At 38.2% G+C, this 17,569-nt stretch overlaps 1 protein-coding gene across 1 annotated transcript in view; it reads left to right on the top strand.

The window, feature by feature from the left end:
• Window positions 1–17,569, top strand: part of ADAMTSL3 (ADAMTS like 3) — a 370,467-nt gene that overhangs the window by 183,955 nt on the left and 168,943 nt on the right. The window contains exons 8-9 of the mRNA XM_060005339.1: window positions 1,692–1,766; window positions 7,844–8,001. Coding sequence (XP_059861322.1) covers window positions 1,692–1,766; window positions 7,844–8,001 — 233 coding nt within the window. The remainder of the gene's footprint in view (window positions 1–1,691; window positions 1,767–7,843; window positions 8,002–17,569) is intronic.

The following is a 17,569-nucleotide window of genomic DNA, read 5'->3' as shown; positions in this document are numbered from 1 at the left end:
CAGCCGCTCCGCTACATGTGGGATCTTCCCAGACCGGGGCATGAACCCGTGGACCCTGCATCGGCAGGCAGACTCTCAACCACTGCGCCACCAGGGAAGCCCTGTAGGAATTCTTTATATGTTCTGGATATTAACCAGAACATATCTGATATGTGATTTACAAATATTTTCTCCCATTCCATGTGCTGCCTTTTCACTGTATTGATAGTACCCTTTGATATGCAAAAGTTTAATTTTGATGTAGTCCAATTTATTTATTTGTTGCCTATACTTTTGAAGTCATATTCAAGAAATCATTGTCCATATAATTGTTTTTTAACTTTCTTTTTTCATTAATCAATATATATGTTGGCAGTCTTTCCACATCAAGTAATGTGGCTTCCACCAGTCAGAATGACCATCATCAAAAAAATCTACAAACAATAAATGCTGGAGCTGGTGTGGAGAAAAGGGAACCCTCGTGCACTGTTGGTAGGAGTGTAAATTGATACAGCCACTACAGAGAACAGTATGGACATTCCTTAAAAAACTAAAAATAGAATTACCACATGACCTAGAAATCCCACTACTGGGCATACACCCTGAGAAACCATAATTCAAAAAGAGTCATGCACCGCAATGTTCACTGCAGCTCTGTTTACAATAGCCAGGACATGGAAGCAACCTAAGTGTCCATCGACAGATGAATGGATAAAGAAGATGTGACACATATATACAATGGAATATTACATAGCCATAAAAAGAAACGAAATTGAGTTATTTGTAGTGAGATGGATGGACCTAGAGTCTGTCAAACAGTGAAGTAAGTCAGAAAGAGAAAAACAAATGCCATATGCTAACACATATATATGGAATCTAAAAAAAAAAAATGGTTCTGAAGAACCTAGGGGCAAGACAGGAATAAAGACGCAGATGTAGAGACTTGAGGACATGGGGAGGGGGAAGGGTAAGCTGGGATGAAGTGAGAGGGTGGCATGGACATATATACACTACCAAATGTAAAATAGATAGCTAGTGGGAAGCAGCCGCATAGCACAGGGAGATCAGCTCGGTGCTTTGCGACCACCTAGGGGGTGGGATAGGGAGGATGGGAGCGAGATGCAAGAGGGAGGAGATATGGGAATATATGTATATGTATAGCTGATTCACTGTGTTATAAAGCAGAAACTAACACACATTGTAAAGCAATTATACTCCAATAAAGATGTTAAAAAAATGTGGCTTCTTATCATTACTTTTATCAGTTGTAGCGTATTCCTTAGTATGGATATACTATTGTTTATTTAACCCCTCCCCAAATGGTGGCTATTTAAGTGGTGTTCATTGCGCTTTTGTTTAATGTATGTATGTTAAAAACAAACAGAAAATCCAGAAAGGATATTTCTCAAAGTGTTAGAAATGATGATCTCTGGAAATAGTTTCATTTTGTCTGGTATGCTTTTATGCATTTTCTAATTTTCAGTAATAAATAGGTATTTTTATTTAATAAAACTTATGAACAAGTCAGCAAACATAGTGACATCCTTTGATCCAACAGTTTCACCCCAGAGGCTCTCAAAACAAATGGTTCTCTGTAAGTTAAACAAACAAAACAACATCTGCTTGAAGTAATTCATATTGTTGATAATGTACTAATATCATTTAATAATAGTGCACAAGTTTCATTACATTTGTCTTGTGTTCTTTCTTAGGGGAAGAAAATGTAATTGCTGTTCCTTTGGGAAGTCGAAGTGTGAGAATTACAGTGAAAGGACCTGCACATCTCTGTAAGTAGAATTTAATCTTAATATGTTTTTCTTTCCTTAAAATTTATTTAGCCAAAAACATATATATATTTCTTTGCGTTAACAGGTAGGTAGATGAACTTCTACCAGTCTGAAATAGTCTATATCACTAGGGAATGATCTATGACCCTGAATTTTTTAGTTCTCATGCCCTAGTGGGAAATTAGTCTCCTCATGGGAGAGGAAATCAAGTTATATGTGAAATAAACTATTTTTTGTGTGGAGAGTAAACTAGGAGTCTAGAGTCTTCTGGAAATCTTAGCAGTTTGGGATAAAAAATAACAAAACGAAATTTAAAACACAGAGCTGTATCAGTGAACATAGCTGACAAGTACATGCTCCGTTGCCAGCATATCACAACCTCAGGTCTAGGGGGCACTGAAAGTAAACACTGGCTTCCCAGAATACTAAGAGTCGGAAACAATAGAGGATTGAAATTGTATTGTTTCTTTGGCCAAAGTCACATGGCATCTTTCTGTCTTAGCTTTTCTGGGCTCTTAGGACCCAAAGGAACTAGAAATACCAAAGTTTGTCTGCTTCTCTCCCAAGGTTTCCTGTGGCCATAGGCAGGGCTTTCTTCGTCTTTTTCCCAGGAAAATGAGTTTTTGTCAAGACTGAGCCCCTGGCCTTGAAGAAGCTTACTGTGTTCAGCTCTGTCTTTCTGTAAAAAGTACGAAACACTATTTGTAACTGTTTTAAAGCCACACAAATCAAGGTCTACCGGATTAAAAGGTGACATAGTTTGCCATTTTTTTTCTGAGCCACCATCTTAGATTTTCAAATCGTAAAAATTTCTCAGGGACACAAGCATTTTTGGTAGCTTTTAACTGTGTTTGTCCAGGTGTGTTATATGTGTTTGTATATTGTGGCTGCAGTACCGACAGTCTAACCAGAAATGTCCTTTGAGAAAAGTTTATATCAAAATGTTTAAGGTCACCAAGGGTATAGATTAACATCTTGGAAAAAGAAAGAAATTCTTTAGTAAATTATGACCTAAATTAGGGAAGCAAGAGAATATCTTTAGGACAATGAGGTGAACAATTATTGGAAAGTCTTTTTCAACCCTTACTTTATTATATGAATTATGACTAAAAGAATGTGACTGATGTATTTAACTAAAATATTGAAGTGTTTATAGCCACATAATGGTCAGTTCACTCAAGGCTTTCTCTACAGTGAAGCATCGAAACATTTCTTAGGCTTCTTTTTAAAATGGCTTAAGGCCCACAGCTCTTGATAAGAGTAGATCTTCATCCTTGTAAACGCAGACTTGATGTTTGAGAACAGGTGAAAATCATGTAGATCCCAATTTTGTGAATCATTGTGAGTGATCACATTGTAAAATAGCATCCTGGATTCAAAACTGTGAAGTGCTGAACGTTCATAGCAGCATAGTTCATAATAGCCATAACGTAAAAACAGCCCAGATGTCCATTAACTGATGAATAAATAAAATGGGCACGTGTGGAATAGTATTTGGCTCTAACAAATAATGAAGTACTGACACATGCTACAATAGACATGATCCTTGAAAACATTATGCTAAGCGAAAGAAGCCAGTCACAAAAGGCCACATATTTTATGATTGTCTTTATATAAAGTGTCCAGAGTAAAGCAGATCTAAGGAGACAGAAAGTAGATTGGTGGTTGCCTGGGGCTGGGGTGAGTTGGGTTGGTGGCAGGTCTGGGGTTGTTAACGGATATGGGGTTTCTTTGGGGGGGTGGCAGAAATGTTCTAAACTTAGATTGTGATGATGGTTTCCCAATTCTGTGAATATGCTGAAGCCATGAAACTACATTTTAAATGGGTGCATTTTATGGCATATCGAAAAGATGTTTTAAAAAAATTTTACAAATTGCAGTGACTGGGCCTGATTTTCTCGTGATACTACAGACAGTTCTTTCACATTCAGCTCTAAAAAGAGTTTTATAAGCTCTAAAAACAGAATAAGTACACAGTAAACAGGTTAGGTAAAGATGAATACTTTGAGGTAGAATATTCATTTACATACAAATGTGTTCTGACGTATTAAACATAACTTTATACTCAAGACTGGCATGGTTCCATGAACAGAGCTCAAATATATTCCCATTTCTCCAAAGGTGACAGATCTGTTGCTTGGATTATATCTCCTTCTGAACAATCTCAAAAGTGGCTCTAGAAGTGTTTCTGAAAGTTACCCTTCTCTGCCAGTGAATAGAATGAACTGGCTTCATTTACAAAGGATTTAGCTACCATTTCTGAACACCTAAATATAGAAGCGGCTTTATTTTCTTGATGTATACAAGTGTTTTCTTAATTTTTTATTCAAAGATAATATTCCTGAAATTAAGCTCACTTCGCAGTAATAAATCGTTCTTTATAAGATCCGTATATGCACCCTCCAAAAGGCTGCATCGTTAAGAACGGAGAACACCCAGCAGCGTACTGTTAGTCTCTTTGCTGTGGAATGGAATTAAATTACAGAATGTCCATCTTGCATATCGCCTAGAGGTGTTTAAATACGGAATTTCTAGTCCTTTCGCAAGCTTGGCTTCAGCATTATATCAAGCACACAGCTCCAGATTTCCCTAAAATTTCAAAAATGGAAACAATAAGAGGGTTCCTGCAAAAGAGATTTTATTGTAGCAAAACTTCAGCATTAAATGTGTTTTGACTAGCACTAAACTCAAGAAGCCAAGATGCCATAAACTGAAAACCTCCATTATCAATGGTAAGAATTGGGATTTTTTTGGTCCCCTAAGTGCAGTCTGACGACCATATGTAGAGATGTATTAATATAAACATGAACCCTGAACATAATGACTAATCAGAGGAAATGAATACTGAATAAAGTATGCATACACTGTAATATACAGCTCGAAGCATAAGTTTGATGTATTTATAACCAAGTCAGCTATGCTAAATGCTCATTACATGTTTACCTAACAATACTTTTGTGGCCTTCTTAGAATTTAAGGAGACCTCTTGGGATGATTAGCATGACCCTGTCTCTTTCGAAAGAAGCCTGGACGGATACTTGTCAGGGCAAGCCCTTCAGCTAGAAGCAGTTAGCAGCGTTCATCATTTTTCTAGTCATTTCTTTTAAAAATAACAAGTGTGGGTCAAAATATTTAAAGGTACCATGGTAGACTTGAGTTGTAAAGGTTTGGGGATTTAAGAGGGTCTTGATTTCTGATCCTGTTTTTTTTTGTATGTGATTTTATTTATTCTCACAACAACACTAACTTCATTTTTCAGATTAAGCAACAAAGATGAGGGGATTTCCAGTATGTTTCTTTGTTGAGTCAGCTAATAAATGCCAAAGCTTGTTTGTATCATTTCTTTTTTATATTCCGCATATAAGCGAAATCATACGATGTTTCTCTTTTATCTATTTGAGGATACAGATCATCTCTTTCTTGGCTCCTTGCCACCTCCATCATTTTAAGCCTGAAGAGGAGAAAAAAGGCAGCAATGGGTAGCAGGAAAGGAGGCTCTTACCCTCTGCCTTTCACAGTGGTGGGGCTGTTTATAGATTTCCTGGGGTCTCCACTCAGCACTGTCTGTCTTGCTGTAGAAACCGCAGAGGGTCTGTGGAAGCTCTGAGAATTGAAGGGCTGTGTGTGCGGCTCTCATGAGCTGTGAATTGCACATCACGACACAGGGCTGCAGTACACACATGGGGTGCTAGACACTAATAAAAACTTAAAAAACGTGTCCACAAGTCAACACATCATCTGAATTGTTGATTTTCAAAAACTCCTTTTCTGCCAATTTAAGAGGCACAGGCACTGAGGAGAAGCAAGTTTACCACCGATAAAAATGACAGCTCTTGAAGAGCAACACTGACCTCCACTTCACTGTGAATTCATCACAGGGGCTTTGTTAATCCAAACTATCAGAATCGTTTGCATCCATAAACTATAAAAAGTTGGCTTCATCAAATCACTTCCCTTGTCTTTATTGACCACCCACTTCTGACTCAAGTTACACAGTTGAGGTCAGAGCACCTGCTTTTGACCTCCTATGTAGGCAGCCAGGGTCTGGGACCCAGAGAGTGGGAAGCCTTTTGAAATAATTGATATAAAGATATTTTATGAGAATCGGAGAAGAGTGGTTTGGGTACTTCACATGCACTTGAAAACTGGTTTTGCTCCTGTGTCCTCACATCCTTGCCACGAAAGATCTTGGACACCTTTGACGTAATAGAATAGACTCAACGTCAGAAAACAAAACATCAAAACCAAACTAACAGGTTTAAAAGATGGATGTCACCCTGGTCTTCCCTTCCCCCCAGATGGCACTTCCAGATTCTGACAGCCGCTGCCGTAGCTCTGCAGCCGGATGAAACTTGGAGAGCTTTGATCCAGAACGTTAGCGCAGTGGTAGAACAGTCACAGCCATCGAATCCATTGCGCTCTATTTGAATTGAATCAAGTCGCTGCAGGCTAAGTCTCGGTCTAGAAGCAGTGTTTTGCATGCCTCCTTCTTTGCGTGGATGGATTTTGTCCAGCTTCATGTTGTGTTTTGATATTACCCAAATGCTCATGATTTTCCCTCCTTTACTTTTAGAGGGCTAATTCATCCCTCCTACCATCTCCTACCATCTCCAGTTTCCCGTCTCATTTTTACTGACAGTTCACTTTCTAACCCTCTGTTTTATATCTTTATTGGAACTAGGAAGTGAATTTAATCTCACACTTTCCAAAAATCTACTGCGGTCATGGAGATCAGGGCCAAAGTGGTAGGGGTTTTGTGTGCCTGAGAGGACCCAGCATGATTCTTTGACTGCTAATGACTCCTGCAGATCAAGGAGCTCATGTCCAGCCTTTGAATTTTCCCAGAAAAGTTCCCAGCCTGCCTGTCAGGGATAATCAGGGATGTCTCCTAATGCCTGTTATGCAATCTGACCAGGGCGCTTGAATTCCTGCAGCTGCTCCGGTGGCAGAGGGAAATCGGCAAAGGAACACCACCGAAGCACAGCACGTGTGGATCGCAGCCTCATAAAATCCAGATCATTTTGTTGTGTTTTTATCAGCTTTTTAAGCTTGAGATGGAATGGAGTTCTGGTTCTGTTGTGTCCTTTGTTTGAGATGGTTAAAGAACCATTGAGTACCAGTGAGTCAAGTGTAGGTGTCTGAGGAGCAGAGGACCTGGGAGATTGCCTGCTCTGACTCCTCGTTTTAGAAATGAGGCAATGAAAACCCAAGGCAGTGAGTTAGGAATAGATCTGGAGCCAGAAATGCAGGTGGACCAGGTCCACTAAGAATGGTGACATTTACAAAATGAAAGAAAAAAAAAAAGAGAAGGGAAAGAAAGAAATCACTGAAATAAGGTAGAAGTGTTATTTTGGTTAAACCGTCGGCATTGTTCTGTAAGAGATCTAAAAGCACTACTGTTCCTTTAAAAGCTAATGTGAATAAAGAGGTGACACATGAGAGAGATCTTTGTGGTGATGGAATAGTTCTGTATTTTGGTTGTGGTCACGTGTGACAAAATGGCATAGGACTCTATGCACACATTGTACCAATGTCCATTTCTTGGTTTTGATATTGTATTATAGTTGGGTAAGATGTAACCATTCCATTGGGTAAAACTGGATGAAAGGTACACACGACCTCTTTACTGTTCTTGCAACTTCCTGTGAATCTACAATTACTTCAAAATAAAAAAAAAATTTTTTAAGCAAATTTAGAATTTATTGTGGTTTTGTCTAAATAAAAGTCTAGGCTTACTATCTGAATGGGTGAGAAAATGAGTAACATCGCTTTATTTTAAGTAATAGCTACATCATGAAAAAATACAAAGAAAGAGATGTTTTCTTCTTCCCCTTATTATAGAAATGACTCCAAAGAGTTGGGTAGACCTCACTGGACCTAGCACTCCTGTTTGCTTCTTTTTATAGATAACTAAGAAGCTTATATATTTATTCTACCAATTTGGATCAATGTTTGTAAACTGAGTGGATGTATTGATATTGTGTTGATATCAGATGCTATTACTTGTAGTAAAATATCTTTTGGAATAAAATGCTTTTAAGATATTCTCTCATTGAAACTTTATTTTTAAATTTTAGTCATTGAATCAAAAACACTTCAAGGAAGCAAAGGAGAGCACAGCTTTAACAGCCCTGGAGCCTTTGTTGTAGAAAACACAACAGTTGAATTTCAGAGGGGCTCCGAGAGGCAAGCCTTTAAGATTCCAGGACCTCTGATGGCTGATTTCATCTTCAAGGTAGGATGAGCCTCTTCATAAATGTCATGCATCTGGGGCCCCGCACTTCTTGAATTTTAAAAAGAACACGTTTGTTTAGTAGGCAGCCAGTGACTGTTTTTATACAGGGCATGTGTCATTAATATTTTTACCTTGACAGTCAGTTCTTAAAAACTGTTCATCTCTCTAAAGTAGTTTCTGTTCCCCAACCCCAATAGTTAAAAAACAAGCTTCACTTTTATAGGGGAATGATTGTTTTTGCATGTATATAACCTCTAGTTGCTGTGTTCAGTTTTAAACCTCCAGATGGATTTCAGTGAAAATGGTCAGTGGTTAAATGCTCCGTGTCTTAAACCACGACTGTGCTATTGCTGTCCTTGCAAAGGGGAGCAGAGAAGACAGAGGCCCCCTTCCTTGACCCCCTTTCCTGTTTCTTCAGCAATGTCTCATAATGAGCCCTTGTCCGGACACCTGTCACGAGGTCCCCTCACAAGAATTATTCTTCCCTTGTAACCACGACTCTGTGTTTCCTCTCTTGGGTACATCGGGGGCATCTTCCTTCACTCAGAGGATATGAAATGTAGTGGCCAATATATTTCCAAGGTGACACAATCTGAAATTCTTCTGATAAAACTATAAATACCTAAGACGTGCAAAAAAGGGCATTTCAGTGGATGGTTTTGTCCTATCCCTTTTTGGAAACTTCAGGATGGAAAGGGAAGAAAGAAAAGAGCTCTAATTGCCAGGGATTTCTTTACCTGTGAAAAGACCCAGTGCCTTCAAAAGAACTGTCTGTGTTCCACATTAATTTGTCAAAGAGTGTTTCATTGAGACATCGGTTGTGCCAGCAGAGAAATACCTTTGGAATTAGATGAGAGTTGCAAACTGACGTCCTGTTGGCCTACGGTGTGACCAGCCAAGGGTCGGTCTGGGTGGAGTTGTTGTTTTGAATCTTTGGGTTTTAAATAGTCAACCTTGAAAAAAATCAAGAGATTATAATATTAAAATACCACCATTTTTACCTGCGTCTTTTTAAAAATGGGAAGATCTGACAACTAGCTTGCATGTTACCATAGCGATAATTGGCTGTAGCTGGGTAACAGCAGCCTTTTCATTAGGGCACATGTCCTCATTTGCCAGGGTCCACACCAGGCCCTGATGTGCTCCTGACATTGAAGGTGTAAGTGTCAGTTGCCGTTCGTAGACGTTTAAGTTGCCATTCCTGGACATGACTTGCCATTCCTAGACATTGAAATGACTTCTGTGTCAGACCCTTGAAGTGTCAACCCAATGTAATTCTTTGACAGTAGCTTTGTGAAAGGCTTTTGGGGAAGCCAACAGTCATCTCTCTTTCCTTCTGTTCTCTCTCATCCATTGTTATACATAAATTCTGGGCTTGGTTTGCTTCTCTTAGGGTTTTCCCATTTGATGCTCAAGTGATAAAACACACACACACACACACACACAACCTTTTTAAAAATTCTCTTCTCATTCCTACTCAGAAGATCTGTATTCTTCTCAAGTCAATTTGGAGATATCTGACCAAGTAGGAGACATTAGTACAGTGATGGGATGGGAGAAATAGCCACAAAGGTTAAAATTTTAAGATATTGTTTGGTGAAAGTATTAGCATGGAAAATGTACTGTTTATTGATCCCATGCATAAAAACACATATACACATAAACTGTTTACTTCTACAAGTGTATGTGTACACACACATGTGTATGTATATGAGTATGTGTGTGTATACATTTTTTTAAAATTTGAGAGGATACATTCCTAACTGAAAACACTGAGGAAACAATGGCTATTTTAGAGGGAATTGGTGCTTTGGGGGAGTGATCTTAGTTTTACTTATAATATTTTAATACTTAAAATAGTTCTTAAAAAATACAGTCATATATCACCTGTGTAATTAAAAATTACTTTACACCTTCTTGCCCCAATTATATATTCACCTCTTAATAGAATGCATTTTAGCAGCATGTTGCCACTGTCTGAATTTGTACTCAGCCTTCTATTTTCCTGTCTCGGAGTTCTAGTTTCCTCAGATTTAATAAACAATTCCAGGCTTTAACTTCAATTTCGGAAAGGTTTTGATCTCCCTTGACTGGAAAGGTTTTCTTTTAAAGAATATATATATATGTATATATATATATATATATATATATATATTTTTACTTATCAAAGAGGGTGTTACACACAGCTGTCGGACTCATGCATAAATAGGAACTCATTTTTGTGCCTACAGCCATTTTCTTTCATGAACGTGATGTGCGCGGTAGAAGAGAAATTGGCAAAATCAGAGACACTCTGATGAAACAAGAATGACTGTGATGGTTTTCCCTGCCTTATAAGCTTGTCCAAATATTGTGGGTTTCTAGGAAATATCCTTTTCCATTAGTTACTTTTTTTTTTTTTTCCTCAGAGCACTGTAGTATTACCCAGCCTGTGTTGTTACTAAGATAAGGAACTCTGCTTCCATTCATCTCTGCTTGGCCCAGGATGCCATCAAGGGGTTGCTGTCCTTTGAGTGGGAGGTTAAAAGTGTGTGTTAGGTCCCTGATGATGGTCAGCCATGTATTTCACTGTATCTCTTTCCATTCCAATCCACCAAGAGCAGCTGAATTAAAAAAAAGGAAGACCTGGCTTCAGCCTGAGAGAGAATGTGAAAACCAGCTCTGGCCCTGAGTGCTAATTTCGCTCAGCCATGGGTGCGCTGAGATATAAAGGCACCCTCTTTTATACCGTTCCTAGATTAGACCTCATTTCATGGACTTGTAATAAATGGACTGTTGAAAACGACTATATTCTGACGTAGAGAGTGAAATATGAAGTCTTCCATGGGATGTTAGAGTCTTTTGTGGTTATTGTGCGGATTCTGAAATCTGGCAATTCACTGCACCAATGAGACAAAATTTTTTCTACTTTTTCAGAAGCTATATTTTCACGATTGGACCATTCTTGAAAAGTGCACTTTTTCTTCTTCCCAATGGGTTTCTCACTGTACGTTCTTATTTTCCTGAATGATCTGTTTCTCATGGATGACTCTTGTTACTGAGTCACGGGTATTTTTCATGAGAGCCCCTGAGGTATTATTTTGCTTCTGCAATATGTGCATGTTGCCACCAGGGAGCAGTAGAGAGTCTTGAGCCAGTGGTTGATGCTGTATGCTTTGTTGATTGGACTGTAAGAGGCGCTATCCATTCAGTGAGAATCTACTGAATAGCTGTGAGTAGATACTTGTGCATATCAATTTTAAGTATATGCTTATGAGAATAATCTAGTAAAATAAACTTAAATGGCTTTGAGAAAGACATCTGTTTCTGTGGTTAAGTATTTTAATTATTGCTGGTGGCTTTTCCCCTCTTTAAAAAACATGTCCATCTTCAAGGAAAAAAAAAAAGTTTCTCTTCCTTGTGGTCTGAAATCTTCCTCTTTCTCCCATTTGGATACTTTGTGTTTCTGTAGGAAAATGTTTTCTGATTTCTTTTCCCATTAGTTCAGCTAGGCAGGCCTCTGTCTCTGGTTTCCTCCAAACACAGCTCCAGATATTTTGTATATTTTCTACCTACAAAGTCTTTCTTTTCCTTCTGGGGAGTTATGATAGCATGTCTAACTTATCCAGGGCCGAGAGGATTTGAAACTGCCTGTTTTCCTCTCTCTCAAAGAGAAGATTTCAGCCTTGCAATGTGATGGCAGACGCTGGCTAAATTCGTATGTTCGCAGGTGCTTCAAAACACAGCAAGCCAGTTTTTAGAGTCTGTGCATGTGTTAGTTTCCTGAGGCTACTGTAACAAAGCACCGTAAACTGGTTGGCTTAAACAACAGATGTTTATGTCTCACAGTGTTAGAGGCTAGAACTCTAAAATCAAGGTGAGGGCAGGTCTGGTTCCTTGTGAGGGCTGTGAGGGACAATTTGTTTCCTAGCCTCTTGGATCCTCAGGTTTTCTCCCTTTGTCTTCACACCACCTTCCCTCTGTGCATGTCCACCTCTGAGCCCAAATTTCCCCTTTACATAAGCATGCCAGTCATACTGGATTGGACCCACTTTAATGACCTCATCTTAACTTGACTAGATCTGCAAAGACCCTATTTCCAGATAAGATCATATTCTGAGGTTCTGTGAGTTAGGACTTAACTTCAACCTGAGAGAGAATGTTTTTGGGGATGGATCCAATTCAGCCCATAACAGTGTCTAACAGAAAAGAAAATTTACCTGTTTCATCATGCCTCCCAATCAGAATTCCACCTCATTTTAAGCATTTGCCATGAATCACAAAGGTAGAAACTGTTGAAATATTACATGATAGTTACTGTAATGTGGTCTGTTGAGGGAAATTTCTTGGTTAAAGCAGTTCAGATACTGTTCTAGTAGTTACCATAATTCACAGCTAAATTATTGGTGTAATATATACACAAATATGAAAAAAGGAGTTTTACAGAAAAATCTATTCCATAAATTTTGGAAATTATTTAGAAGTGGCCAAGTAAGGCAGTTGAGTTTGAATTCATTTTCTTCCCATTGTTATAAAATCATTTTCCTAACCAAACAGGAGTAGTATAGCTTGTAAATGTTAATGTAATTTACATTTGTTAATTTCCCTTTTCTGCCATTCTGTACTTGACCATCTCCCTTGTCAGTGGACCTATTCACCCTGGGGGTTTGAAAGTAGTGGTTAATGATTGGGCTGTTGTTAGCAGGACTGCAAAGAGCATTCATGTTCAACTTTTGATTATTAAGGTAGGATTTTCTTCTTTTTTTTTAGTTTAGACTTTTGTCTTGAACATCAGGCTTACGGAAGGAGATAAGCCTTCTGTAAATTGATTTAGTTCCCATAACATTTCAAGGACCAAGGTTGGGGGACTAAATCAAAGTGTTTCTTCTGCAATATAGAGAATGCCTCTCCCCTCAGTAAGGCTGAGCTGTGGGCTTAGTGTCCTCAGCGCCCTACACTCAGCAGGAGCATCTATTGTAGGGAGACCCCAGCCGGGATGTGGAGAGTCGGCTTCCTCTGCCTCAGGTCATTGTGGGTAAAAGAGGAAAACTGGGGACAGGATGGAGAAAGCAAGGCAATGAGACGTGGATTATGACAGCAGTCACTCTGCAGAGCAGGGAAGCATATTAAGTAGGTTTCAAAGCTAAAGGCAGAGGAGGAGATTTGCTTCACTTTTCATTTAGAACCCAAGAGGAAAACGCCTCCTAGGGTGGCCATCTCCATCTACCACTGGGGGAAGCTACCTTGGAATGGAATTGGCATGAGTGCCGTGAAATTTTTAGTCACAGATTGCGTCTAAGTCCAGCTCCCCGGAGTCTCCCTCAGCTCCTGTGTGGCATGGAAGGTATCTAGAAAATTCCATGTACTCTTGGCTGGCCAGCCTTGACATGGTGGGGGCAAAATGATCCTGCAGCGGAGGGGTAAATGTAGAGGGACCGGACATCCTAGTTTGGTCAGAAAAGACCCAGTTTCCACCTGCAGCCCTGACTTAATTCTTAGAAGCTCCTCCTTTCATCCTCAGAAACGTCCTGGCTTGGACAATAAGGCATCTGGTCTCCTTGGTAAGGGGCTGTGAGCCAGGCCAGGGACTGGGGAGGAGTCCCAGCCACACCACCAAGAAACTGAGCACAAGAGTAATGTGGACTGGGCAGGGCAACAGAGGAGCCCACCCACCCTGGCTGGGGAAGAACACAGCTGAGTTCACAGGCACTGAGGCTCCCTGTGGGCCTCCCAGTGGCCAGAGGGACAAGGGACACAGCTGTGGGCCCAAGGACAGGATGAGGACCTCCAGGCATGGATCCAAGGCCTCTTTCCTTTCCCACCTCTGTGAGGTCCTACATCAAAGACCACCATAGAGGAGATTGGTCTGGATAAAGGCACAGCAGAAAGCCTGGATGCTTCCCCACTGGAAACAGCGGTACCTAAAGAGAACTGTTTAAACGAGTGAACCAGAATGACCTCCTAGGATTGAACTCCATTTAAGCTGTTTTCCCCTCCCTCCCTAGTCAGGAGGGGGCTTGTGGAGAAGATCAGAGCAGTTATAAGGGAAGAAGCTGCATCTCTGCGATCGTCTTCATAGAGGATGAGCACTTGTTGTGACTCTACTGCCCGGTCACAAAACACAAAAGCAAAAACAAAATCTTGGGGAAGAAAAACTTCCCTGCAGATTTAATAACTTCATTTTTCTAAAGTTTTTAGGATTGGAGGAAGGGGCATTATTATTTAATTTGTAGTTTTTATTTACTTTGAAGAAAGAATGCTTTATCTTCCTTTTTGCCTGTTTTGCTCTCTAAAATAATACGATATAATGCCAGCATTCTTGGAATTGAAGAACAAATACCCAAGTATGACTCCTTCCTGGAGTTTGGATTAAAATTCTCTTACAGTCAGAAATTCTCAGTGGTAGTAACATGGACTTTTTCCAAGGAAGAATGATAATACTCTATCATGTTTTAATGACATTTAAAGATATTATAATATTAATAGACCTCTAAACAATTGCATTGCCTTTTAAAATGACAATGTGGAGAACTAGAATTGAATGAAGTTTCATCAGTATTATAAGTTTAAGCGACGAGTAGGGTGTAACTTGAGGAAAATATATGGATTGATTGATTTTTTTTTTCGGAATTGTGTTATTACCAAAAAAAAAAAAAAAGGACAGAGGACCTGAATAGACAGTTTTCCAAAGAAGACATACAAATGGCTAACAAGTACATGAAAATGTGCCAAGCATCACTAATCATTAGGGAAATGCAAATCAAAACCACAATGAGCTATCACCTCACACCTGTTAGCTTGGCTATTATCAAAAAGACAAGAGAAGACAAGTGTTGGTGAGAATATGGGAAAAACGGACCCTGTGCACTATTGGTGGGAATGTAGATTGGTGCAGCCACTATGAAGAACAGTATGGAAGTTCCTTAAAAAATTAAAAATAGAGTTACCATATGATCTAGTAATTCTACTTCTGGGAATATATCTGAAGGAAACAAAATCACTGTGACAAAAAGATATCTGCATCCCCATGTTCATTGCAACGTTATTTACAATAGCCAAAACATGGAAACAGCCTCAGTGTCCATCAATGGATGAATGGATAAAGAAGATGTGGTGTATATATATATATATATATATATATATATATATATATATATATATATACACAATTTTCTTATATGTACATATACACACACACACAGAGGAATATCATTCAGCCATAAAAAGAAGGAAATTCTACCATTTGCAGCAACATTGATGGACCTATGAGGGAATTATGCTAAGTGAAATAAGTCAGAGAAGGACAAATACTGTATGATTTCACTTACATGTGGAATCCAAAAATAATCGAAACTCACAGGTACAGAGAACAGATTGGTGGTTGCCAGAGGCAGGAAGAGGGTGGGGCAGGTGAAATGGGTGAAGGGAGTCAAAAGGTACAGATTTACAGTTACAAGATAAGTAAGTTCTGGGGATGTAATGTATAGTACAGTGACTAAAGTTAACAATACTCTATTGTATATTTGAAAGTTGCAAAGAGAGTTATCTGAGACACCTGTGGGGGGAAGGAACCTTGGAGCAAAATTAAGCCTCTGGCAGAAAGGGAAAGGGAAATGGATATTGGTAAGCAAGTAAATGCATCTGCAACAGTAAGGATTATTTCTTTCTGTAAAACATCGGGGCTTAATGCCTTTTCTTTCCCTCCCTCCCTCCTTCCCTCCCTCCCTCATTTCCTCTCTCCCTCCCTCCTTTCCTCCCTCCTTCCTGTCCTTCATTCCTTCCTTTATTCTATTTCTTTTTGGTGGTAATGAACAAGACTTAGAAAACCATTTCAGTATCTCTTAGGTTTATTGATATATTTAGGGTTCTATTTCTGAGTCAATATTGCAATTTATTATTTTCTCGAGAAGTGTCCAATTCATCTAATTTTTCAAACTTAACTTTTCAAAAGTAATCGTAGCATTCCTTTATCACTAAAAACAAACAAAACAACAAACTCAACAGTACGTATGTCTCTTTCATTCCTAAACTTGTTCATTGGCTCCTTGTCTAATTTTTGTTTTGTTCAAACCATCCAAAGATTTGTCTCTGAGACATTTAAGAGCTAGATTCGAGGCTTGGTAACTCTCAGAGTTCATTAAAAAAATTCTATTTTGTAAATTTTAATTTTTGTTTCCTTTATCTTTACATGGTTTTATTTTGGTATTGTGTTTTTAACTTCTAGAGCTAAATTCTTAATTCATTTTATTTTCAATTTTTGTTCTCCATTAAATGTATTTAGGGCTATCAGTTTCCCCATACAGAAGTTCTTAATTTTGTTGTGGTGTAGGTTGTTAATTTTAAACTTTATGTGTAAGCTATTTGTATCCTGGCTAAAAAATCTTTGCCTTATTTAGGATCAAAAATATTCTCGTATGTTTTCATCTGGAAATCTTACTGTTCTACCTTTCATACTAAGAGCTATAATCCAACTAGAATTGATACTTGTATATGTTGTGAAGTGGAATCGGTATCTTTTTCCCATGGCTATGCAATTGACCCAAAACCATTAGGTGAAAAGACAATGCCTTCCCCATTTCTCTTAAATCGCAAACTATATATGTGTGGGTCTATTTCTGCACTCTGTTCTGTTTCATTGACCTATTTGCACCAATACCATTGTAACTTAATTACTGTAGCATTAAAATAAGTCTTGATATCTGGTAGTGTAAGTACTTCAGCTTTGTTCTTGAAGATATTCTTTGATATTCTTGACTCCTTCCATTTCCATATCAATTTAGAAATATGCTTCTACATTTTTATAAAATTCGGCTGATTTTGATTGGAATTGCATTGAATTTGTAGGTCAAATTGGAGAAAATTGACTTTCCAATATCAAGTCTTCCAATCCATAAATACGGTATATTCATCCCTTTGTTTAGTTCTTTTTAAATTCTTCTCAATAATGTTTATAATTTTCAATGTATGTGATTTGCATATCTTTTGTTAAATTAATTCCCAAATGTTTGTTATTTTGATGTTATTGTAAATGTTTCAAAAATTTTTTCTGTTTGTTTTCTGCTAGAGTATGAAAATCTAATTGATTTTTGTATATTGACATTATATTCTCACTATATTCACTTGCTAATACTAAGTTTGTGAATTCTCTTGGATTATGTACATACACAGTTATGACACCTGCAAATAATGAACTCTGTTTCTTTTTTCCAATTATTCTATGCTTTTAATATTTTTTCTTGCTATATTCCGTTACTTAGGACATCTAGTATAATGCTGAATAGAAGTAGTGATGACAGCTATGCTTGTCATGCTTCTCACTTTCAGGACAAAGATCTCTATAATTCCCCAATTGTGTGTGATGTTTTCTATAAATTTCTTGTAGATGTTTTTATCTGATGAAATACATTTTTTCCTAGTTTGCATCATTAACGTATATAAGCATGAAATTTTATTAGATGCCTTTTTGCATTTTTTGAAGTGATCATATTTTTTCTTTTTTTCCTTTTAATATAGTGAATTACATTCATTTTCAGATGTTAAACCAATCTTACCTTCCTTTAATAAACCTCAATTGGTCATTATTATTTTT

The sequence above is a fragment of the Delphinus delphis genome, chromosome 2, assembly GCF_949987515.2.
Source record: "Delphinus delphis chromosome 2, mDelDel1.2, whole genome shotgun sequence".
NCBI classification, from domain to species: domain Eukaryota; kingdom Metazoa; phylum Chordata; class Mammalia; order Artiodactyla; family Delphinidae; genus Delphinus; species Delphinus delphis.
Note: the sequence above shows the minus strand (reverse complement) of the source record. Positions and strands in the feature narration are given on the sequence as shown.